Here is a 26,611-nt window from a genome sequence, read left to right on the forward strand (position 1 = left end):
AGAAGTCTACTACCCGGACTGGGTGGCCAACATTGTACTAGTCAAGAAAGCTAACGAGAAGTAGCAGGTCTGTATAGACTACACAGATCTGAACAAAGCCTAACCTAAGGATAGCTTCCCCCTTCATAGAATCGATTAGTTAGTCGACAGTATAGCGGGTCATGAATTACTTAGTTTTATAGATGCATATTTAGGATACAATCAAATTGTAATGCATTCTAACGATAAATCTAAGACTACCTTTGTCACTGACAAAGGTCTTTATTGTTACCATGTGATGCCCTTCGGTTTATAAAATGCAGAAGTGACCTATGAGCGGCTGGTCAACAAGATGTTCACCCGCCAAATAAGGCGAACTATGGAAGTCTATATCGATGACATGCTTGTTAAAAGCTTCGTAGCTACTGACCATGTAGCGACTTAGGGGAAATGTTACTCATCCTTTGAAAATACCGAATGAAATTAAATCCGAGCAAGAATGCTTTTAGCATTAGCTAGGGAAAATTCCTCTATTTTTGGTCAACCAGCGAGGAATCGAGGCAAATCTAGAGAAAATTAAGGCCCTACTCGACATGCAGTCACTAAAGACGATCAATGACATATAGAGGCTCACTGGAAGAGTGGCGGCCCTCAACCTCTTCGTGTCCCGAGCTACGGACAAGTGTCTCCTCTTCTTCAAATAGTTGAAGGGGAGACAGATGGTAGACTACACCGAAGAAGGCGAGGCAGCCTTCCAGCAGCTCAAGTAATACCTAGGATCGTCACCCTTGCTCTCTAAACCCGAGCTAGGAGAGTCTCTATTACTATACTTAGCCATATCTGATGCAGCAGTTAGCTCGGCATTGATTAAAGAACATGAGGGGAAACAGTTCCGAGTATACTACATGAGCAAAGCCTTGATCCCTGCAGAGACAAGATACCCCACATTGGAAAAGCTAGCTTTAGCATTGGTGATCTCATCCCGATGCTTGCGGCCGTACTTCCAAGCTCACACAATCATCGTTCTAACCGACCAACTACTATGTCAAGTCCTCCATAAACCTGAAGCCTCGAGTTGGCTGACTAAGTGGGAGATTGAATTAAGCGAGTTCGACATAAAATACCAGCCATAGGCCACAATCAAGGGTCAGGCAGTGGCCAACTTCATTGTCGAGTTAACTTGTTCTCCCGAGCAAGATCTGATCACTGACCACGCTACAACTAACCTACCTAGGCCGGGACTCGCCCCATGTAAGACTCGTATCCTAGCCTGTACTGTTCTATCGACTCTCGCGATCCTTCCCGTCGAATTCCAGTGACCCGCGATTTGTTATCGACATTTGTGCACGATCCTGAGTTGTGTCCCGTATATTAGATTTGGCTCGGCCCGAGACTTGTACCATTGCGACTGCACCGTCACCGCGGTTCCAATACCATGACTAGCGCACCGACCGATACCCGGGTCAAAAGATATGGGCCCGCGTTTATTTCGAGGAAAACACCACGCGTTTGTAATCCCAAGAGAATCTCTACAACATGTCCCATCAATCAATCAAAGCTTTCTTTCTCCTCAAATCAAGCAACCCCAAAGTCAACTTTTTCTCACCATCTCTCTTACAAACCCATACATGTCAAGTACACCATCACCTCACATCCATCACTCCATCACCCATCACTTCTCTTACAACTACCCTCTCCCTCTCTCTTTCTCTTCACATTTTCCAAGCCCACCTTCCTATCTCCCATCTTCACCATCCAAGCCTCATCTCAACCGTTGGAATTATTTCCTTGGAGCTCTAGAACCTATAAGCGGAAGAAGGAAGAAGAGATCAAAGGTGGGTGAATCTTCATTGTTTGTGGGTGCTTCTATAACCTACATTTCATGTTTTTATGATGGGCCAAGTGAGGCCTACCGATTGATGGTATGGATCTCACTTTGGACCATAGATGTGGCCGATGGCCCACCTTGATTAGCATGATCACTCCATGTGGGGCCATTCTCCATGGACCCCATCATGATGTTTATTTTTCCTTACATGGATAGGGTCATCTAGACCTTGCATTTCAGTGGAGAAAGGATCTCCACCGTTGATTTTGATCGGTGGGCCCACATGTATTAGGACCCACTTGATGTATGTTGTGAGGTATGGAAGGGAGGGCCCATAGTGTCGGGGTCCCTCCATCACACGTGTCTCCTTCTTTCTTCCTCTCCCTATCTCTTTCATTTTTATTATTGTTGTGTGTGAAGATGTAGTTGTGTGGCCCACCCCGATGGACCCCACCATGAAGCATGTATTCGATCCAAGCCATTTGTAGGTGGGGCCCACTTTATATTTATGTTGTGTCCATAACATCCGTGCATTTTGTGGCCCACCTGAGCAAGGCCCACCTTAAATGCATGTTATATGGCCAAGCCGTCCAGCGTCTAGAGATACTGGACGTGAAATGAAAATCTAAAGATATTGGCTTGGTTCAAGCCTTGGAATGTGTAGCTCATGTAGGCCCCACCTCGATGTATAAGTTTAATCCACGCCGTCCATTCCATTCCCAATATCATTTTAGGCATTGAGCCGAAAAATGAAGTCAATCCGACTATCTGATGGGCCATAGCTTAGAAAATAGTGGTTTTCACCGTTAAAATGTACTCTGATCTTTCTACATCCCCAAAACATATTGAATATTGGGCTTGTTTGGTCGATCTTGAGTCATGGAATCCAACGGTTGGGTCGGATTCTCCGTATGCGGGCTCCACATATGAAAAACCGTGGAATTATTGTTTTTTTTAAATAAAAATAAGAGAGAGAGCAGCAGCGCCTGCTGCTACTGCTGACTTGTCAGGGCGTTGGGACGGTCCCTAGCCGATGGTGGGCCACCAAACGTGGGCCCCACCATGATGTGTGTAGAGCATCTACACCGTGCATTTTGTCAAGGCCCCTTATGGCAGTGGGCCCTCCGAAAATCACCCATATATGGCTCTCAGGTGGCCCACATCACAAGAAATAGTGGGATTGAACGGCTGCCTTTGAAACCCTTTTTGGGTTCCAGTGCCTTAAAATGATGTGAGAAAAGGGATAGACGGTGTAGATATACGATACATGACGGTTGGCCCGCCCACAAAACTGCCCATTCGTGGCTATAGACAGGCGGGGTAGGACGCAATCCGCGTCCCGACAAATCTACATATCTGCCCCATCTCTAACGTGCGCCTATATAAAACGAGCTTCCCAAAATAGGGAAATTTGAGGGATGTGCTTTCCCCACTCCGACACGCGTAACTCCCTCTTATCCTCTGGGCGGACAGAATGCGAATAATCCTCGTGCGATTTTCAAACCTCCAGCTAGGGCAAAGGTATGGACTTCTCTCGCTCTCTCACCCGTCCAATCTCTTTTTATTCAATACCCACTGCTTTCAGATCCGTTCATTTTGCTCGACGATTTCGCAACTCGATCCGATTCGTTGGAAATTTCTGATTTTTATTCTTTTCTTTTTTCTCTTTTTCCCCCATTTACTTCATTGCTGCTCTGGTTCGTTTCAGTTTTCCCTTTTTTAGGGTTTTGCTTGAGAAAATTCATGCGTGATGGGAAAATATGCAATTGCATGGACTGTAAGGCAATGCTCACGTTTCTCACCATGTAGGGCTGTTAATGGGCCGGGCTGGATCGTCGGGTTTCGCGGGCCCTTCACGTTGTATCCTGGCCTCGCGCCTAATTTCAAAGTGGCTTGTCCTGATTCCGGGGCCCACCTCCCTGGCCTAGAAGCCATTTTCTGCTGCGATCCGGCTCGAGGTTGAATGTATGCCGTATATTGATGCCATGATCTGGGGCTGGCCTAAGTTCAGGCCCACGAACTGGCCCTGCTCCAAATGTCTGGCCCAGAAAATAAATGGACTGTTGATCTGTCCCACAGGCATATGTAGCCGGGCATCAAAGACATTTCCGAGTTTGTGGTCGGTTGTCAGCAAGGATAGAAAATCAGTTTCAGTGTACTGTATTTTTCACTGCCAAACCAGGTTGTTTCGACCTGTATCGGGCTGAAACAATGGCTGAAACTGGTTCATATCGAGCGAAACATACTGGTTCAGAACAATAATTTAAACCTGGGTTCTTGCTATGTGTGCATGTAATGTTTGATGACTGAGTCGGGTCCAACGCATTATTGAGAAATGGCTAGAATGGAGACAGATAATGGGTAAACTCTGTTTTGATGCAAACACACATGTTGGAGGATTAACTGAACTGAGTATCTGATTATAGGATAATCTTGAGCGAAATTGTTTGAGTGTGTACTTGTGATAATTACTATAATGGAAAGGATAGGGCTGGGGGCTGTGATCACAGGTTTCTGTGTCCGAATCGGAAAACTATGGCATATATGGGCAGGATCTGGCCCTTTCATTTTGTTCAACTTACCATGAAGGGTTGATGCAACCAAATGGCTACACGAGCTAGTTGATCTAAGATCTGACCAATCCTACCATTCAGATTGTCTTAATTGATGATCTAGACCAAATCAATGGTCTGATAATCAATTGAATGGGATGAACGGTCAACTTAATTTGTGGGGCCTATGCGATCAATCATATGGTCATTAGTTTCATTGGTTTTATTTATTTAATTAGTCCTTAGGGTGGGATTGAATCATGATTTAGTTAATAAATTCTCTTTTGTACTTTTGTCACTTTCTTAGGAGGTGGCTTTTGGGGCATTGAACAGTATTCGAATGACATGAAATTAGTCTCGTTTGATAGCTTATTGATTAAGCCTTCAAATGAGCACAAGATCATGCAATTTTAGGGCCATATAGGTGAGATAGCACATTTATATGAGGCTCATATGGCAGTGAGAGGATTTAGGGGTAGTTTGGTCATTTCCTATTATTAAATTTTTTTTTTTTTGAAAGGTCATGCATTCATTAAACTAAAAGAGAGAATAGCAGGAAAAAGAAGAAAACAAAACAAAACAAACCAAACCAAAGAAACAAACGGTCATTTGACTCATTTCCTATTATTAGGGCTTTTCATTTTTTTTAAGAGTCTATATAAGGCTATGTTATGGAGGTGCAATGCATTATTATTATGATTATGGAATAAAAATTCAGTTTTCATGTTTTTATCTTTGGTAGAAGATTTAGAGAGGGTGTTTTTCGTGGTCTCTAGCATTCGGCTAGAGGGTTGTTGGGTTCTTTCCTGCAAACTCTTTCTCCATCTTCTTATTCTTCTTCTTTTTATCTATTTGCCATCCCTTTTGGGGTTTGCATTAAGGGCCCATAGCTAAGAAAATTGCACTTATTGGACAGTGCTTACTGTCCAATCAGAGGCCTACAAATTGGAATCAAAAGACAAAAAACTAGAAGTAAGAAAAGGTCTGCCTTTTATGGGCAAAATCACCATTTGGAGGCTTAGGATTGGCTGATCAAGTGATCTGGGTGATTTTTGAGATTTGGACCATAAACTATTGGGTGCATGCTGCACATCACCATGGATGGTTTGTATCTTGTACGTGTATCCTGTTCTCAATGTCAATGATGGGCGCGCAATGTTTTCTTGCGAAGATACATTATTTTGGAAAAAAAAATTCAGATCATATTTAATTGACTAGTGGATATGTTCATATAGGGAAAGCGAAATTTGAGCAGATAGTTCGTGAGAGATTAGAAAGTACTTCTTCGAATATATTCAAGTGGGTTTCAGGTAAGCTTGTAGATATTGATGTTAAAATTGGGTCATGATTGTCAAAAAGAGAGTATTGAGATAGGAGGTTTCATTCTAACACAGTCTTATGCTTTAGATCTGATGGAACATAAAGCCAAACTAGTTGTGATGGAAAATTTGGAATTAAGTAGTCATTCATTATTTTTCTTCAGCAATAATTAAATTTTGTACCCGTCACGGTTTGGGCGAATGGCTTCGGTCGTGGGTTTGCTCCCCACAGACACAAGTTCGAGTCCCCACCCCGTGGATTGCCCAACACGTGGTTGGATGGCTTCGGTTGTGGGTTTGCTCCCCACAGACACGAGTACGAGTCCCCACCCCGTGGATTACCCGATGCACGTGGTTGGCGGGTGATTGTGTGCATCCGTAGGAAATAGTCCCGCATTAAAGGGGAGGGACACCCTTTTGTCATTTACAAAAAAAAAAAAAACTAAATTTTGTTTTTTTCCCAATGACATCTTTATAGAGAAAATAATAAAATCTTTCCTTAAAAAAAAATAAAAATCAATAACTTGCCATTTATTATTTACTAAATAATTTGAATAAATTGTGCGAATAAATAAATTGATTCATTGAATGCTGATCTCATAATTTAAGTTAGCATGTATCACCTTTATTATATCTTCATTACATAACCAATACATTAATTTCTGATTAGACAGTCATCTTCCAAATCAAATACTTGGGAAATTTTCTTTTCCCTTCTCATCTTTTCTTGCTGTGTCCATGATTAATAATTCATTATAACTGAATTACTATTCACTAACCAATATTTTGATTTTTTAAAAAAAAAAAATTAATGCTGGTAGTGGTCTTATTTTTTCATCTTTCCGTCATCTACAAAAAATAAAATAAAATTGGAAGACATTAGCATCTTGGATTTTCCATTTTAATTTCTAACTCCGTGAATCTGGTCTTCTGCAGCAGGTTTTGAGGAAGAAACCGTAGCACTTGGTTAATATCCACTGATTTGATCTGGAAAGGCTGAAAGAGCTATGAATTTGAATCACCTTGTGGACATTTTACTACCAAAATGCCAGGCTTACCTTTGGTGGCTCGTGAGACCACGTAAGTTTGCCTTCTTCTGAACTCTATTACTGGTTCCCATCTGCTGCATTGATTCAACTATGCAGTTTTTTTCACTAGGCTATACTACGGTGCGGTTATGTGTCATTAACTCTCTCAATCTCCGAAAAGTGTGTTCCATGTCAGCTTTTCTCTCAAAGAGTCAAGTCTCAATTAATAAATGCCAATTCTAGGCTGTGCAGTGATACCATTTAGGCAAAACACCCAGTGCTGTGCTCACATTTATATTTATGATAAATGCATCAACAACTGATCCCAGATAGCTGGGACAAGGCTATGATGGTGACAATGTATGCATCGAGGAATTTCAGGATCTGGATCATCAGCAAATGTACAGTTTGCTGACATGCAGGATTCCCATGTGGGCCCCGTGGTTTGGTGATCCAAGGCATCCATTTGATGGGCCCCCTTCTGGATAGGGATTCACTGGAAATCTCCCAGATTGGCGCCAACCTTTGATCTAGGTGTATGCTTATGAAAATTGAAGAGTAAATGCAAGTATTGAAGAGTAATATGTTGACACCTTAATCCCATACATATTGTAGGAACCTTGGTTGCAACTGCAGCCATTCTCGGACTGTAGAACAAATGTGCCATCAAGACTCTCGGCATTTATCCGTGGATGAGGCAGCTGCAGCTGAAGAAAGTTTGTCAATTTACTGCAAACCTGTTGAATTCTATAATATTCTTCAACGCCGCGCATTGCAAAATGTAAGTTCTTGATCTTTATGTAATGTTCAAGCCTGCAGTTTTTCCTGTGGTAAAAGTAGTGCATAGACTGTAGTTTGTCACTTCCCTTCTGATGGAGGAATATTTTCATTTGCAAGAACATGTTAAATTCTGATTGGGAACATTTTTGTTGCAGCCGTCATTTCTTCAGAGATGTTTACACTACAAAATACAGGCCAATCGCAAAAGGAGGTGTTGTTTTCCCTTTAATTATCTCTATGATCTTAAATGTATTTATAGATACTAAACGCCACCTTGTAAAATTTCTGTATGCTCTGCCAGCTGCTGGATGGTATATCGGAATGGGGTTATTCGTAGATACCAACACTTACGATTCTTTTTTATTAAGGATTTTCGACAGAAAAAGGGTTTTACTCGCTTGTTTTGGTCCCAGATGTTGCTCTAGAAATATATTACTTGATCGTTTCTTTTCATTTTTGTACATGGATAAATACTTGGCATCATAAGTAGTACTTTTATTTCTTCGTGTTGACTTGTTTGGTTTTCCTGTGTGTTCTCTAATCCCAATAAGATTCTGAACACATTAAAATGTTAGAATATTCTGCTTTGCTCTGTGTCATCAATGAGGGAAACCTTTTGCTTTGACCTGATCTAAGCTTTGAGTTTCCATTTTCTTTTATGTAGCCGAACTGATATGTTTGTTATGTAGTATCATCATTGTCTTTAGCCATTCAAACCTGAGGACACTGACTGTATCACCATCATTTGACTTGTAGAATACAAATGACCATATCGCTTGGGACTGGGAGCGATGAAGTGCAAGTGCAAAATGCATTACCCCTGTATGTTCTGTTGGCAAAACCTGTTTCTGATATTACAGTTGCAGAGGTATGCCATATCAAATGTATATGCTTCCATAGGTCATTTAATTTCCTGTGGCATGCTGCCTATCAGTCCCTTTCTGGATAAGCTCTGATGTGGTTGTACAACAGCATTCTGCAGTTTATCAGCTCAGGAGGACATGCATTCTGAAAGCTTACTCTGAGTTTGGGAGTGGAGATAAAAAAGAAGCCACCTTTATTATTCCTGAGCTTAGGAAGTTGTCAGCTGATGGCAAAGCTGGCAATCTCACCGTCTTACTTGTCAGCTATGGTATACTCCAGCTGGCATATACACATGTTTGGATAGGAAATAAGGATTGTAAAAGAATGTGGTCAATTTAGTTTATTTTTTCTTCAGGGGAAGCTGCAATTTCTTCCAGTGAAAGTGATCTACTCAAAGACCAATTTGATCTGGCATCTTTTCCATGTAATTTTTGTTTCTATTTTTCGTTCTTTCTATTTTCTTTCCTTTTTCTCTGATGAACTGACTTGTTATGTTGGTTGGTAGACTTATACTACTTTATGCATGCAATGCAGAGAACTACATTGTTATCATTGTTCATGGGCTTCTTTTCCATGTACCATATTCGTTAGACGCAGAACTAATCTGGAATGTTGTTTGGTTATAATACGTCATATGGGGGATGCAAAGAACCACGTGTTTTACCTGCATTTTACATTGTTTTCATGGTTCATGCTCTGGAGTGATTAGAAAAAAATATCTAAAAAGTTGGCAAAAATCTCGCTACAGTTCAATAACTGTTTTGATACATTGCTACAATTGGATTATCCATATAACATGCTTGTGTGCATATGTGTTGTGGGTGCCTGCTTGTTTGTGTTTCTGGTTGAGTGAGTGCTATAATATGCCTGCTTGCATACCTTTCTGTTTCCAGTGCATTGCATTCTTTTGAATGTTTTAACCAAATAATTAATACAATTCAGCTATGGTGAGGACATACAGGCTGAAATAAGCTAAGCTTCTAAAATGGAATTTAAGAAATATCCAAAAATAAAATATAAAAATCTGTATCCTTGTCCAAATCAAATGCTTCATTATTTGGAATTACTATCTGTGGAGCAGCTTGGATTTGGCGCGCACATATTAGGAAGGGGCACAACATGACTTTTGCTGCTGTGGGACATTATGCTTGTTTCAAATGTCTTATATTTGCTGGTCTCAGGAACTGTAATATATGATGAATGGTGCATTATCTTATCCCCCATTAATAATTATAGTTTGACAACCCAGCACATGGAAAATGGACAATGACATAGTTCTCTATCACGTGAAGTTGATGCTAAATAAATTGTAATATCTCTAATACAAGAAGTTTAGTGATGTATCTCTCAAAAAAAGAAAAGAAAAGTAGTGACGTTTAGTGATGCTCCATGTTTGGATACATGATGATAAGTTACTTTTTTTTTTTTGTAGACAACCCAATTCAACTACTCATGTGACAAAAGTTAGTTTGGTAAACTGCTATTTAAAACTAGTTGAACACCATAAAATGGCTTATGACCTTGAGGAAAGAAGAAGAAGAAGCTTTTTTACTATCACTTTGTTACTAGCTGTGAAAGTGGCTGCCATGGCCACCGTCACTCGCTACAACCACTGCACTGACAACCTTTGCCGCCCCCACTGGGAGCAGCCATATGGACTCGCCAGCAACCTGCTCTTTCCTTCTTCTTCGTCAAGGGAAAAAACTGGCTGCTGGCAACTGCCATAAAGGGGAGGGAGGGAAGGAGGGAGGGATTGCAATTTGTTTGAAGTATGAAATGTGCAAACTTGGAATGATAGGAGTTCATCTTGATGCTATCTTTATGATTTCAATTGTTTTGCCTGATATTCTTCACCTTAACGATGCTGATGTTGTTGGTTAGACATTTTCTTTTCAGAGGTTGCGATATTTGTAGATGGAATAACATTTTATAACTGCTTTTTGGAAACTTATATCTTGACAATTTGACACATTTCTTGGCAGCAAAATTTGAGGGACATTGTCTTTGGGGCAGACTACCAATGGAATCACTCTATTCCTCTTGGGAGAAGTGTGCAAGCTTGAGTATGGGAGCAAGAGCAGAGATTCTATCAACTGTAGAAATGCACTCTGGTTTTCTTGAGGTAGGTAGATGTAAATGCAATTAGTTAACCACTTAACAACATTTTAGCTCTGTGGGACCACTTACTATATGAGCAACTCTCATTCACCTTTTGATTTATCTTGAAGATGTTTGTGCATATTCCTTTTGAGCTTTAAGTTCACTTTTCTGCCTCTGGGACATCACTTTTATTTCTGGGATTGTTTTACTATATTTTCAGTGTCTCATTCCTAAATCTTGTTCTATATCTATGCCCTTTTCCCTAAGGTTTGGATAGCAAATATTATATGTAAAAGATCCCACAGATAAATTTTTAATCACAAAGCTAAAAGCAATTAATATGTGAAGTCTGAAAATAAAAGATAACAACAATTAGATATAATCAGTTAGTCTTTTTTATATGAGCTGTGTCTAGTAGTGCCAGACATGGGAACATAGGCATGTGTCAATACAAGATGACACCACTACATAGATTCTTGGAAAAAAGAAGAAGAAGATTGTTATGTATTTAAAAAATATTATTAGATTAAATGTTCGAGTCTTGGTGCCAACTTCTTCAAAAAAAAATATTATTAGATTGATAAAATGTATTTTGACATTATTATGTCTTGCAGCCAAGTTGTTTGGATGGGGACAACTGTATAACAATCAAGATTCCTCGTAATTCTAGAACCATGGTGAGTTCATGCTTACCTGGTGTATCATGTTTCCACTGCAGATGCAATTTAACTCTTCTTTCTCTTCAAATGATCTTTCGCTATTGCATCAAGATTCAATTATTTTAAAGATTGAAACTCATTTTTCTTCCAGAATTTGTTGAGGCAAGTGCAAGTGAATGTTTTGGCACAAGAGGTTGGAGCAAAAGAGAGATCTCCTTATGATTCTTACACGTATGATGTTCCTACATCGTCATTATCTCATATCATCCGGTAACTGAATCTTTATTTTTCTTCTTTAAATTAGCTATTCAAAGCCTCTTGTCTTTGAGGTTACGAACTTTTAGATACCATTTCATCTCATCCAAATTAAATCCAGACTTGGATCCTCAAGAAACAAATGCTCTATTCCACTTGGAATGCAGGTGGATATGTTCACAAGAAGCAAATAAATTCTACTCCTGAATCAGCAACTAAAATGATTTGCTTGGAACCAGTATTTTGGGAGATTATTTGTTTTGTAATTTTTTCCGTAAATTGATCTTGAGTTCATGATAAGGGTTAAGTCTATATAGCACGTTGGGTTGTTGTAGAAGGGGTGGACTATGATGCCCATGCCCGACGTATTGTGTCGGAGACGCATGATATATCAATACTAGTACTCTGCGGTCTAGGACACTTGCAGTGCTGTAACTGAATCCTACTGTATTAAATTTGTAATTTTGAAATCCTGGAGATTTTCTTACATTCTTTTCATAATAAATGCATGTTTGTACTGTAAAATAAATGCACTTGTGTACTATAAAAGTTTTGAACATTAACAATGATGTTAAAAACATCACGTTAGAAGGAATAAACAATCAATAAAAGAGGAAACACTGAATAACATTGCCTTAATAAAACTAAAATTTAATGGAATATGTCAAACATTTCATCATAAATGTAACTATGATTATCATGTTATAGATGGGATACCTGTATCCTTATCCATATCCTGGATTTATTTAGAATTGATTAGTTGTATCCTTTTCCCATATACTTGCGACTTTCCTTGTCTGGGACCCTGTGTACCATAGGAGGCAGACAGTATGAGGTTGCTGCTTTTAAGGTGCCATCAATTTTATAAGGTGTGTCATTGCAGTTTTTTTCCCTGCTTTTTCAACAGTGTGCTTCTACCCTTGGCTATTTGAGGATTCAGTCTAGTTCTTGTCCAGACTTCTCCTTCTAGTTGTCCTTTAAATTTATAGAGCATCCCTTTACAGGGTCAACAGAAATTTTAACTTACTGTGGCTTTCCTGGAGGGCACAACTAGGTTGACTGTGATTGGCAGTTCTCTGTTTTGATGATGAGGTTGTGCTCGTCCTTTAGGGGCATAATTTGCATTAGACTGTGGAACTTGGACATGGATGTGTGTCAGCATCAAACATAGATATGAAGCATCAAACATGGTGGAGTCTTGAAAGTCAGATTCAGCTATGCATCCTTGCAGTTATTTTGCATTATTTTACATAATAAAAGTTATAGTTTAGTAGTATCTTGCAATTATTTATACATAAAAATCCCAAACAAATGACATCAATACCAGACATTAAAAAGTATTCCACGAGCAAAAGTGAATATATTAAACATAAAAAATTAGATTTAAAAAAAAATAAAATTTATATGATCTGTGTCCAGAGGTGTCAGGTTGGCAGACTTGGACAGGTACTGACATGGGAAATTTTCAAAATGAGAAAAAAGGATTGTCCTTCTTACATGGATCATGGATGTAAACTCTAGAGTGCTTATCTTAGCCAACTGGAATATTGCTTCAGCTGCCTGGTCTTTTATGGAATACCTACCCTCAATCAAGGGATGAATGATGGTGCATTTGCAAACCATTTTGCACATTATGTTCTTTTTGGTTCAAATAAACACATTTTTCAGATGAAATTATTTGCAGAGATTAACTAGGAAAATCTTTATGTGACATTTTCCTTGTGCAAGAAAGTAATGCTCTTGAACACCCATATTTACCTATTTCTTCAAATCTGGGGCAAACAAAAGAAAGATGTATGCTATTGTTGTCTTTAGGATTTGTTAGATACTTTCAACCTACTAATGATCTTGTGTATGATACAGCTTATCCTTTTTCTGTGGAACTTCAGAATCTCCTTTCTAAATATTGCTTTCTGTTCCGTACAGAATGAGAACTGGGAATGTTATCTTCAACTATAGGTACTATAACAACACACTGCAGAAGACTGAAGGTAGCCCTTCTCTTTTGCCATTATTTCACTTTTATGAGATATTTGTTTTCATCTTTCTCAATCTTTTGCTGTTTTTACTTTGAAGTGGTTATTTTCTTTTAGTCTTATCTAGTGAAAATTTTGCTTGATGGATATTTTTGTAGTTGTCATATTGATGTTGTTTTCATGAACAGGTCCAAAATAAAAGTGTGTTTCTCTTTTTTTTTTATTGCTTGCTTTATAGTTTACTTTCATTAATTTTTCGTTTCTCCTTTCTTCCTTCTCTCTAAAAGGTCAAAGCTAAAAACCTTTTCCAATACTGAGGTAAGTTTGATGTTTGAAATTCTAGGGTTTCTTTGTCAGAGGATGTTCTACATGAGGGGTATATTTTGAACATGAGATAGGTGTAGTTTAATCATCTTCTATTATATTGAAAATGTACATAACCTATAGGGCTCTTCAGTGTAATTACAAATTTCAGCACCCTGATTTGTATTCAAGATTGTAACAAGGGTTTTCAGGAATACTATGAGTCCTAGAAAGAGATCTGCAAGCGAGTCATTGGGCATCATTAGGACTAACTCATTTTGTATTGGTCAGTGTGTCACATTTGAAACTAAGTCTCTGGTGCATCATCTTTATCTGGGATTCCTCCTTTTGAATTCATGATTGGTAAAACTGTCTTGCCATAGGCACTTCTTGAAGGGTTCTTAGGTAAAAATAAAATTAGTAAAGTTCTATCCAACTCTTTGATTTGATTCAGGTGATTACAATCATCTATCCAGAATAACACTCCCTTTAGGCCATTGATTTGTATCCTCAGTATCTGTACTGCTGAAGTGCTGAGCACTGATGGATCACCCATGTGTGTATCCAAAGTGGGAAAAGTTGTCTATGATCCCAAAAGATGGTAGATGCCCCTGGTTCGACAGAGAGATTACGTCATGAATTCATAATGCGGTTCTTCATCATGGAAATTGTAGTGTATCAGTTTTCATGCCACAATTGTCCTTGCAGGCCAATCTGATCCAGGATTGAATTGATCAGTCTTTATGGCCATAACTTGAAATGGGGAATTCCTTGGTGTCATTTTTTTTTCCTGTTATGATAAATCATTTTATATTGCTACGAGTGTGAGGTAATTTTTGGTTCTCACTCCAAAAAGCTTCTTTCTTCTGATCTCATGTATTTTTTTGAAGAAACAGTTACCGAAGATTTCTCCTGTCCATTTTGCTTGGTGCAATGTGCAAATTTTAAGGTGAGATCTATATCTATGTCACTTTTTGAGGTTTCATATGGTTGTAGATAGAATGCTAAAAAAATTTATGTAAAGGTTTTTGTTCATGTACATTTTGGAAGCTTAGGTTTTGGTTTACGATGCATCACAATTTCAGTGTGTTCTTTACAGGGTCTGAGATACCACTTAACCACCTCTCATGATTTATTCAACTATGAGTTTTGGGTTGGTAAACTTCAGCACTTCCAAATGACATTTTGATAATTAACTGTTATTGACTCTTTTACTGAAGCAAGTGGCTGCCTATTTTGCAGGTAACTGAAGAGTATCAAGCTGTGAATGTTTCTGTAAAAACTGATATATGGAGATCTGAGGTTTGAGCTCTCTTCACATTTACAAGTATGCTTCTGTAGGATTCTCGGTTGACGCTAAATTGCTTGTTATCTCTTAAAAATATACATGTGGGGAAAAACATGTTCCACTATCAATTTAATAAACATACCTTCGCAGTTATTTCTATTCAGGACAACCAAGTTGATCCTTTATAAGTTTTCTTTCCTTTCAAGAAGCTGTCCTTATGTGGAAAGGATGCTTAAAAGTGCAGCTGCAAGATCTGTGCATTAATGCTTGACTCAAATGGACCTTTTGGGTGCTACCACTATCCGGTTTGTGCCAGTAGTTCCTGAGATTGATTGAGCTGCACTCACCGGTTTAACAGTTATGGTGTGACCTTTGCAGCCACATTCGTGCTTGTAAGACAGAACAAAGTTGTTGTTTCCAATCTTCTAAAGGACCTTGTCCATCTAAGGTGGTTAGGAGGTCTAGATACATATTCACATTGTAGTGCATTAGCTAACTTGTGTGATTATTCTTACCTTAACTCAGTGAAAATTTGTGTCACTTGCTGTTAATTTTTGTTTATAAATGTTCGTGAGTTAGATCAAGGCACACCACGCATTCACATGTTCAAGGCACACCATCATTTAGCCATGCTATTTATTTAAACTGTTTAATTGTTGGTAATATTTATTTATATACAGAGTGTTGCGGATGGAGTTGACCCAAGGCTACAGACATTTTCCTTCTGGTAATTTCTTGATTTAGTTGCAGTTCTGATCACAATTTAGCTATTTAAGGAGGTTTTTCTTTATGTACATTTGTTCTAGTTGGTTGAAGAAGCTTGATTTGTGTGTGCAGCTCGAAGCCATGCAGGCGTAGAACATTGAAAAAGCTAGTTCAAAATGCTAAGCATGTACATCCACATGCCAGGAACAGTGCCTCACCTGAAGTGTCCAGGGAAGCTTCTCATGAGGGTCATTTGGAAAAGGATGCTGGTACGAATTCTTACTGCAAGCCCATTACAACATCTTCAAAAGATGCTGAGCCTTCAAACAGATTATTTCTTCAAAGATTTGAGAAGGGTTAGTTACCAATATTCCCTACGAGCACTATAATATCTTTGAATTATTTCTGCCAAATACCTTCTCGAGATGGCTAATTAATCAACTTCATGGTTCAGATGGTGGTTCTAATAAGGATAAAGAGCATAAAATTTTGAAAGTATTTTTCTTTGAAAATCATTTGGAAAGGCATAAAACTGAATGCTGTGGCCTGGGTTGGGCTGCAGAGGTCACAGAAACCATTGCATCCAGCTCCAATGTTGCAGGTTTTTGCTCTGCTGCAGCACAGGCTTCTGCTAGCAATGAATGTGTGCAGCCCATATCTGCAAACTATCTTGCCCCTTCTTCTATGCTTCAGTTTGCAAAGACAAGGAAGATATCTGCTGACCGAGCTGATCCCAGAAAGTAAGTTGATTCATTTGTTTCTCTTAAGTTATTTCTTCATGCATTCCAAGACCTCTGTACCTTGTATGTCACTGAAGAATGCATGCCTTTATAGTCATGCAATTAGCCTGGTCCATCTTCCTCTAGAATTTTTTAATTTTTAATTTTTAATTTTTTGTCATTGCCATATTCATTAAATGTGTTTGATTAACCATTATTGTTCTCTTTTCTCCAGCCATGCACTTCTTCAGAAGCGCCAGTTCTTCCATTCTCACAGAGCTCAGGTGCTGACTCTTTTACCTCTTTGATGATTCCGTTGCTTCCTTCCTCCTATGTTTAGTTTCTATAAACATGTTTTATCCATTAGTTTGAGGCTGTTGTATGTTTATAGATATATATAGATGCATATGTCAGACACACAAACATGTATGTGCAGTTTCTTTGGAATTTTGTATACAAGCTGTTTCCAGCATGTAATATCTTATTTGCAGTGTTGGGACTTACAAATGCTTCCTTGTCATCATCATTGTCATTGTCATCATTTTAGCCATCTCAGCTGTTTGGATCTTACAAATGCTTAACTTCTATGAAGTTAATTCGCACAATGATACTGGATGGCAAGATCTTGATTTGATTTTTAGGGCTTCAAGTAGATCTCATCACAATTTCAAAGAAACTGTTCCTTCATTCTTTTTTCTATCATTAGAAAATACTACATTCTTTCCATGATATTGCATAACTTTGCTTAAGAAATGGGAATCTTTATTGTTGTTGTAGCCCATGACACTTGATCAAGTATTGTCCGATCGAGATAGTGAGGACGAGGTTGATGATGACATTGCAGACTTTGAAGATCGGAGGGTATGATTTGATTATTAAACTGTTGCCATTGCCTTTCTTTTCTCCTTTTGATAACCACATCACAAGGAAAAACATGAGAAAAACTTTGATGCTCTGGCAGATTGTGACCGGTGATATGCAGGCACTTAGAAATTGCTTGTGTGGCATACAAGTAATTCAATTTAAAGTATCCAAATTATGTTTCTCGGTTTAGATGTATCATGCACCCAAAATTATGCTTATTTGATAATCTGACTATCAGATTGATGGACAGTTATTGGACAGTTAAGAATGAACTATATCTAGTGGTCCTCTTTCAACAAACAAGTGTCCAAGAATCAGAGGTTAGGATCTCAAACAATCTCATTTTGGGAGTGACTAAGCGACAGTGGATTTCACAATTTAGTTGGTTTGAACTAATGTATCTCAAGTATACAATTTATGGGTGCCTGCGTATCAAGCACCATATGCTGCCTGGGTATCATCTAACTCCTACCTTTCAAAAAAGTATCATATAACTCGCAGAAAAATAATAAGCCATGCAATTTGTATTTCTGAAAGCTGGTTTTGGCCTAATTTCAAGAAGCTCCCATACTAGCCCATTTGTTGTCATCGTCATCCAAGCCTTATCCCAATTAATTGGGGTTGGCTACATGAATCCTTTTCCAACATTCCACTATCAGGGTCCATAACTTTTGTTACTCCATAGGTCATCAATTGTTCTTCTATCATGATGTGAAAATTATAATGAATAGTGGTGTGAAATTGTAATACAATACTGCATGCTAAGGTATCATAATATGTTGCAGTTACTTGATGATTTTGTGGATGTGACCAAAGATGAGAAGCAGATCATGCACCTTTGGAATTCATTTGTGAGGAAACAGAGGTACTCTCTCTCCACTTTAGCTTTCACACACAAACATTGTTTGTTTTTGTGTGTGTGTGTGTGTGTGTGTGTGTGTGTGTGTGTGTGTGTGTGTTTTAAATAGCATGTAGCGTAAGCTACATGAGACTTTTAGTTTTTAATTTAAAAATTGGAAAATATGATAAATAGTAAGAATAAATATAAAAAAGCAAAGAATAAAAAATGCTTCATTTTTCAAGTAAAAGCAAGCCAATCCACTTATATTTAAACCATTACGCTACATGAGACTTCTAGTTTTTAATTTAAAAATTGGAAAATATGATAAATAGTAAGAATAAATATAAAAAAGCAAAGAATAAAAAATGCTTCATTTTTCAAGTAAAAGCAAGCCAATCCACTTATATTTAAACCAAATCAAATCACTATCACATCAACAGCTTTCTAAGCCAACTACTTTAATTGATGATGTCTAATTGAAACCACTTGTCAAAACACACAATTATAAACTATATTATAAAATCCCACAAGTTTGTAGAGTATTAAGTACAAATGTCACATTTCTATTAACATATAAGTATTTGACCATAGAGAACAATGAACAGTCACAACTAGAAAACAAGATCACCACCATCATCACGTGGACACCACACTGCATAGGACAACCACTAGAAAACCACTGCTAGAGTGGTGGCCCAAATGATGGACTGGACAGTTGGACTCCATGCCATACAAAAACCACAGTGAGCCCCATGCACATGGGCCACGGCATTGAAAACAATGCACAACCACCCAAACACCTCCATAGAACCATGGTGGCTTATGTGATGGTTGGATGGGTCACATGCAAGCCATTCACACCATAGCAGGCCCCACACATGACAATGTCATAGAACAATCCTATCCTACAACATTGTATAGGAACCAACCTCCTAAAACGAAAAAGAATTGAAAAGATCCCAAAAGAAACTACAAATCTTCATCCGAAATGAAAAGGAACTCATTAAGAGATATCAAGGGGTAAGAACATACCTCTATCAAGCTCGAGAAGAGATTCAGTCAATCGAAAAACTGAATTTTTGAGCTTCATAGCTTTACATATGTGAAGGGGGAAATTTGATCTGGGCTCCAATTCTCTTGAAAATAAAGCAAATCGACCTTCTTGGAGGGTTGATTCATCGGCCAAAATCTTGTCATCAATGGCTTTGTGGATCAAAGTAATCGAAATTTCAAAAAAAAAAAAAAAAAAAGTAATCGAAATTTAGATTTGGGTCCCCAGATGGGAGCTTGTGTCAACTATTAGGGCTTTTGAAAGAAGCTTTCTTTCGATACCTTTCGAGTTAAGACATTTCTTTAAAAGGTGAGTTCCACACCATTTACAATATGGCATAAAGTCCTCAGCCATACATGTGGAGGTCCATTTATAGATGATTAAGATTGTCCATAATGGGTTCATGTACAGATATTCTCCATCTACAATTGGACCCACTATTTGGGCGGTCTGGATAGCTCTACACAATTGCCATGTGGGAGAAGGATGGGTCACCATCATTTTACATAATTCGTTTAACCAACAGCATTGAAAATCTGTTTCCAATATATATATATATATATATAGAAGTACTCTGTAGCATGCGCTACATACGCTACATGCTACAAAGCGTATGCTACAACCTTGTAGCGTATGCTCAGCATATTGTCTGTTATGTGAGGAGGGATCAATCTCCTTCAAGCTTTTATTTGTAAGTACCCTCTGTTTCACTTGTCTCTAATTTGCTCAAGAATCAAGATAACCCCCATGTATAGCAGGTGGTAAGAATTGTATTCTGCAGCCATTTCATCAGTAAATAAAACTGAATTGAAGGAAAGGGGAATAATATCTGATTGTGGGACCCGACATAACCCATCACCTGCTAAAATATAAGGGCAGATGATGAGATGTGAGGCTCACGGTCCAGTCAAGATTGGATGGGTGATGAGATCCTCGTGATACTGGCTTATTGTTGATTCATTATTTTGAAGCAAGCATTGAACTGTTTCCCTTAATAATCAAACTTCTTTTGATCTGTTTAGCTTTGTGTGGGGTGATATGTAGAAATATGTCAACTCATGCTGTATATGCGCATGCCCATGTCAAGTTTTCCACAAACCAAATTTCTACTCTTTAAATTCTTTCATCTGAAAGAAATTTTATGATTAAAAGAAACTCCCAACTTTGCTGAATTTCTGATTTTTGAATTTTACAAGTTACCTTTTTTCTAAGGGTGTGTTTGTCTGCCCCAAATTTCCTGATTAATCAGTCTAATTTGGTGCAACCAAACACACCCAAAACGAAGCAGCTAGAGACAATATGGCTGTTGGATATTGAAAGGCAAGTCCACTGATTGGATTGATTCTGAGGCCCCCTCCTGGGATGCATCACGGCATCATGATTGTATGTTCATGAATGTTTGTTCGTGATTTAAACAACGATTATTCAGCACAAAACTGGTGAACAGAGATATTTTATTTAGACGATCTTACGACATTAATCAACAATCCCTTGAAAATTGCATTCATTCAGTTGTCTCCGTAGCTGAATATGGATAGAGGCATAGAAGTCCAGAAGAGCAGTTATCCATCATGTTGATTGTTGTGATCATATATATATATATATATATATATATATTCTTTTCCTGAAACAACTACCATTTCATGGTTGCAGGGTGTTGGCGGATGGGCATATCCCATGGGCGTGTGAGTCATTCTCAAGGCTACACGGACGGGACCTTGTCCGAGTGCCGGCTCTGATTTGGTAGCAAATCTCTACCTTTTGTAATTTGCATCGTGACATGTACATGTGTACATACAGGCATGAATACATGCATGCACACACCTGTAATTTGCATCGCGACATGTACATGTGTACATACAGACATGAATACATGCATGCATACACCTGTAAATCCATATACACACATGCACATCGCATATCTACTTTTTTTTTTTTTTTGAAAGGTACATATCAACCTTGATGATGACACAGATGTGTAGATGCACATATCCACACTCTCATAGCTCATGTATTCCATATGAATGACTCTTAACCATTATGTATGGAGCCCATAACCCACTTCCGAGCCTGCAACGCCATGGATAAGCCATCTCATCTATGTGCCACCACATGTGCCAATGTCGCACTAGAGGATGAGATTGAAAGTTCCCATCAGGTGGAATCACATCATTTTGATGCTTTGACAATTCAGGCTAAGTCAAATCAATAGATGGGCCACAATTTACAAAAGAAATGGCCAGATGAGAAACATTGGGCGAGTTAATGTGCCACCACATGCCAATGTGGCACTAAAGGATGAGATTGAAAGCACCCATCGGGTGGATCACGCCATTTTGATGCTTTGACACAATTCAGGCCAGCCAAACAATAGGTGGGCCACAATTTACACAAAAGACTTTCTAATTTTCTATTGGAACTTTGTGGTGGACATGACAAGCAGACTGGCCTGATTTCCTGGCCAGGAGAAAAAAGATGTACATGATGGGACCCATGAATGATGGCCTGATTTTAAGCGGGCGCTCTCTCTCTCTCTCTCTCTCTCTCTCTCTCTCATCCTAACATTTTTTGTCCAATTGTGTATATGACCTGAGCAGGTGTTGGAGGTTGTTTATGATAAAACTTTGGAATCACAGCCTTCTGGATGCTCGTTCGATGAACAATTGTAACATAATTCTTGACAGTTTCCGAAATGAGAGCTCAGATGATAAACAAAGCTGACATGCGATTGTTTGGCCAACGAAGACAGAGATGGAGGGAGAGACTGCAGTGGGAATGATGACAAGGGGGGCATCTAATTTATCAATCCCATGGCCCACAACTATTCATAATTTTAAAATTCGTTTTCTGGGAATGGGATTATCATTCTTTTTAGGGCACCAAAAATGAGAATGTTTCCATTTCGTAGATGCAGTACATGTATAAGCCTCATATTGCATTTGTATATTGTAAGGATATTAAGCCTATGCATTAATTGAAATGCAGCGCTGTGACCAGAAATTTGTTTACTGTTTCCTACTTTGTAGAACTATATTGCAAATGATTATCCAGTGCATTTGGAAATGAGTACTGCAATGTTGCCGTCTCACAGTGGGGTGATCCATAGTGTTGAGATGGTGGGGCCCACAGGTGTATGGGGGATATGCTAAACAGTCTCCTAGATTTGGAATGTTTCAGTAGAAGGGTTACAGTGGCTGAAGATGGAACTGCTGGACCATCCTGCCGCTTGTAGGGCCATGCTTCCAACGGACTATGAAGAGATGGTACGCAGAAGTTGAGTATTGGACTCTTTTTAAAAAAAAAAAATTCCTGCTGATGGGCCATTGTCCTCATACGAGTGTTGTCCGCCCAACCGATATTTTGGAGGTGGGCATATTGAAAACGGTAAGCTACCTGATGGAGGATGGCCTGGATGACTGACATGTGTGCAATGGTCGCACGTGCTCTCCAAAATTTGAGATTTCCAATGAGTAGTGCAGAGATATGGGTAGGGGTGTACACGAACCAAGCTAGCCGAGCTAGCTTGCTTGGCTCAACTCGAAAAAGCTTGATTCAACTTGGTTCGAAGATGAGTTTGAGCCGAGTTGAGCTGATTTTTTGAGCTCGAACTCACTCGAAAATGAGTTCGAGCTGAGCTTGAGCAGGCCCCAGCTCGACTTGACTCAGATCGAACCAATTTGACTCAAGTTTGGGCGAGTCGTTTTTCCTGTGGATGATATTCCAAGTAGTTGCTACCTCAACTTGCACCTTTATGCTTGCCAACCTGGATGTGGAGAGGTGCGTAGGGCTAGCAAACCTATAATATGAGGGGATTTGAAGAGTTTTCATCCAATTTATGAAAATGATTGATGAGCTAATCTTTGTTCTTACTAAACATTTCACATACAGAAGAATTTTGAAGGTGCAGTCAAGGTATTTGTGGAAATGCCTCAATGGCCAACTCCGCTCGATCTAGGATCGAACTCGGCCCGAGCTACTAACCGAACCAAGCCAAGCTGGCCAGTCAGGCTCGAGGACCGAGCCGAACCGAGTTCAAGCTGAGGTCAGCCAGTGGCCGAGCCGAGTCGAGTTGAAGCAGGCTCGACTCGGTTTGACTCGATGTACACCCCTAGATATGGGCAAGATTTCCTACAACACATCCGATATACCTTTTCTTTTCTCTTCATTTTTATGACGGGATTGTAGCCATGGATCCGAGGTCATGCTGCAGGGATCCATACTACTTATATGATGAGACTTCTTGGATGCGTGAAACCCGTGATAATCTTTCAATATCGGTAGATCCTATCAATGGCCCACAAAATGATTAAATCAGATGGTTCATATTAAGGGCCCGTCTGGATACTACCAAATAAGTAGCTTTTTTAACTTTTGTAAGTTAATAAGTTACTTTACTTAATTTAATTTGGTTAATCAACTTAAATAAGTAGTTTATTAAATAAAGTGACTAAATAAGTTATTTTTTTTATATTGCTTTTTAACTTATGGAAAGTAACTTAAACTATTGTCACTGTGAGAGCATTCTAATTATGATGAATGAATGTGCTATGATGGGAAATCAACAGGTCATGTTTTTGAGAAATCTACCTGTCTAACTATTTTATTCATCTCATTTAGGGTGAGCCTAAATATGATGTAGATCCAACACTCAAGTGAGCCACACAACTTACAATAGTAGTATTGAATGCCCATTGTTGAATTACATTCATTGTTGTGTAGCCTATTATGATGTTTTTGAGAATCCAACCTATCTAAAAAAAAAGTTTCCATCATGATGTTTTTGAAAAATCTACTGTCTACCATTTTTATCCGCTCATTTTAGGCCACATTGGCATGTGGTGGCACACCATCATACCCACACACACCACATGGGTACCCGAACCAAATATAAGACAGATTCAACACTCAATTAGGCTACACTACTTGATAAGTGGCATTGAACCTGCAATGTTGAAATGGTCAGAAGGCCAATATTGATTTTTTTATTTTTTATTTTTATAAATATCCACCTTTTTTTGTATACACCCCCATACCCACACACACCATATGGGTACCCGAACCTATGACGAGAGTAATCTTTACATGATATATAAACCTTCCTCCAAACTCAATATACTCCTTGGTAGAGATGAAGGAGAGGTTTTCTACTTAGTTTTATCACAATGAACTCGAGGTTTTGATGGGCAAACCTCTCCCCTCTTAAGGCAATTTATGGGAGAAACTGCCTAAAGGTATACAACTTATTTCAAGAAAGTAAGGAATCATTGTTACATGGCATGGAGAATCATTGTTACATGGTACGGAGATCGAACGTGGTAAAAGTTTGAAGGACAGAGTTTCAAAATCTCTTAAAAGTACTCTTGGTGGGTGCCTCCAAATAGGAATGAATTTTCTGTGAAGAGAATCAGAAGAGTATCACAAGGGTCCTATCACAATCCAATCTATGGCTATCTTACTTCGTAAACTTTATTAGTAAAGAGGGATTAGGTGCAGACCCGGCCTCACCCAACACATGCAGTGCCGCTGACCGTACGGCCCACCTTGATGTATGTATTGTATATATCCACTGTCCATCCATTTTTCCAGCACCTTTTAAGGTATGAGCCCGAAAATAAATCAAACGCAAATCTCAGGTGGACCGGACCACAGGAAACAGTGGTGATTGGACGCCCACCATTAAAAACTTCCTATGGTCCACCGTAACGTTTATTTTCCATTCAATCCGTTGAAAAGTTCACAGATCTGGACGAAGGACAAAAAAAAAAAAAAAAAACAAATATCAGCTTCATCCAAAACTTTTGTGACCCACAAGAAGTTTTTAATGGTTAATCATCACTGTTCCTGTGCTGTGGTCCACCTGAGATTTTGATCTGCTTCAGTTCTGGGTTCATGCTCTAAAATGAGCTCTCTAAACGGATGGATGTCATGGATATACATTAAATACAAGGTGGTCCCCACCGTCAGGGCCGCACCTAATCCACTATCAACGGACGTGGATTGGCCAGTGACAATGCCAGTGGCCAGTGGCTACTAGTCGGTGCTCTGTGGGCCCCACCATGATCTCTGTGTTTCATCCACGCGGTTCATCCATTTTTCCAAGATCATTTCATGGTTTGAGCCCCAAAATGAGGTAGAATCGAATCTCAAGTAGACCACATCACCGGAAATAGTGTTGATTAAACGCCCACCATTAAAATCTTCTTGGGGCCCAAAAGTTCTGGATCAAACTGATATTTATTTATTTTCCCTTCATCCGTCAACAGGTTGGATGTCAAATAAGCATTACAGTGGGCCAGGAGGTTTTTAATGGTGGACATTCAATCATTACTGTTTTCCTATGGTGTGGCTCACTTGAGATTTAGATCACCCTCATTTTTGGGACTAAGTCCTAAAATGATCTTAGAAAAATGGATGGACGGCGTGGATAAAACACAAACATCATGGTAGGGCGCATAAAACACCGACCCTACTTGGCCAGCTACAGCGTCACTAGCCACACCGCGTCCTCGACACGGAGGTCCTTGCGTTAATTGATCGGACAAACATGCATCAGATCCGTCCCACCCATCGGGTGGGCTGCCATCTTTTCGCCAGGTATCCCAACAGTCAGTCAGATAAAAGGCTTAGGTGGGCCACACCATAGAGAACGGTGTAAACTCAGGCCTTAAAACAAGGGTTGGAGGGCATGTGCACGACCCCACACACAATTTGGATGATTTTAACGGCAGAACTTCCATCTCAATTGGTTCAGATGGCGTAGCCCACCTGAGACTTGAATCAGTCTGAATTTTGGGCATCACTTCTAAAAAAGGGTGGTCCACCTGATGTGCGGGTTCGATCTCATCAACATGAAGTCGTCCCATCCACGTCAGTCATGTACGAAACATTCACGGCAAGTTTCCTAGAAAAACTAAAACAGTAGAGCCGAGAATCGTGAGCCAACATGCTGTTTATATGAAGTGTACCCCACCTATGATGGTCAGATGTAGTGAGGCTTAGACCGATCCAATTATCAGGTGGCCACATGCACTGAGAGGCTTCTAAAAGTATACATTGTTTCGTATGGTGAGGCTCACCTGATAATTAGATCAAACTAATTTTTGGACCATGAAATCATCATGGAGTGGCCCCACTTTTGGACGGGTTGGATTTTATACAAAAACCACATGGGCCCACAGTAGTCGACTCCAACACTTTTAGATAAGACAGGCAGGGCCGTTGGGCATCTTTCCTACTCGTACTGGGAGGCGGAGTGCCTATTTACGCTGCTGGACGCGGATTGCGTACTACCCCGCCCGTCCCTAGCTCCGAGCGGGCAGTTCTGTGGGCTGGCACACCGTGATGTCTCTGTACATCCAAACCGTCTATCCCTTTTCTCATATTATTTTACGGCATTGAAACAAAAATGAGGCAGATCCAACGATCAAATGGACCACACCATAGTTGACTCTTGCATTTAATGCAACTGACATTTAATGCTTTGCGTATTTTAATGCAACC

At 39.3% G+C, this 26,611-nt stretch overlaps 1 protein-coding gene across 13 annotated transcripts; it reads left to right on the forward strand.

Annotated features, from left to right (window-relative positions):
* Window positions 1–3,184: 3,184 nt before the first annotated feature.
* LOC131233975 (polycomb group protein EMF2B-like) lies at window positions 3,185–22,139 on the forward strand. 13 transcript variants are annotated; one of them, XM_058230890.1, is made up of 23 exons: window positions 3,278–3,328; window positions 5,595–5,669; window positions 6,618–6,758; window positions 7,322–7,487; window positions 7,642–7,697; window positions 8,243–8,354; window positions 8,459–8,618; window positions 8,706–8,774; window positions 10,333–10,472; window positions 11,065–11,127; window positions 11,261–11,379; window positions 13,291–13,355; window positions 14,534–14,592; window positions 14,743–14,796; window positions 14,886–14,945; window positions 15,612–15,658; window positions 15,769–15,992; window positions 16,091–16,376; window positions 16,591–16,639; window positions 17,133–17,216; window positions 18,005–18,084; window positions 20,765–20,854; window positions 21,709–22,139. In XM_058230890.1, exons 3-23 carry the CDS (start codon window positions 6,724–6,726, stop codon window positions 21,830–21,832), a joined length of 2,142 nt encoding a protein of 713 aa, XP_058086873.1. In that variant the 5' UTR covers window positions 3,278–3,328; window positions 5,595–5,669; window positions 6,618–6,723; the 3' UTR covers window positions 21,833–22,139. The 13 variants fall into 13 exon arrangements, 12 of the variants coding, with proteins under 12 accessions (XP_058086871.1, XP_058086880.1, XP_058086875.1 ...); XR_009165438.1 differs by lacking the exons at window positions 5,595–5,669; window positions 20,765–20,854; window positions 21,709–22,139 and adding exons at window positions 17,317–17,367; window positions 17,458–17,539 and having other exon boundaries at window positions 3,185–3,328; window positions 6,615–6,758; window positions 18,005–18,090; XM_058230888.1 differs by lacking the exon at window positions 5,595–5,669 and having other exon boundaries at window positions 3,185–3,328; window positions 6,615–6,758.
* Window positions 22,140–26,611: the final 4,472 nt, after the last annotated feature.

The sequence above is a fragment of the Magnolia sinica genome, chromosome 18, assembly GCF_029962835.1.
Source record: "Magnolia sinica isolate HGM2019 chromosome 18, MsV1, whole genome shotgun sequence".
Classification (NCBI taxonomy): domain Eukaryota; kingdom Viridiplantae; phylum Streptophyta; class Magnoliopsida; order Magnoliales; family Magnoliaceae; genus Magnolia; species Magnolia sinica.

Coding starts and splice junctions, on each gene's coding strand:
- LOC131233975 (XM_058230888.1), top strand. CDS start 6,724: ATGCCAGGCTTACCTTTGGTGGCTCGTGAGACCAC. Junction 13,356..14,533: donor CACACTGCAGAAGACTGAAG/GTAGCCCTTCTC, acceptor ATTTTTTTGAAG/AAACAGTTACCGAAGATTTC. Junction 16,640..17,132: donor TCCATTCTCACAGAGCTCAG/GTGCTGACTCTT, acceptor TTGTTGTTGTAG/CCCATGACACTTGATCAAGT.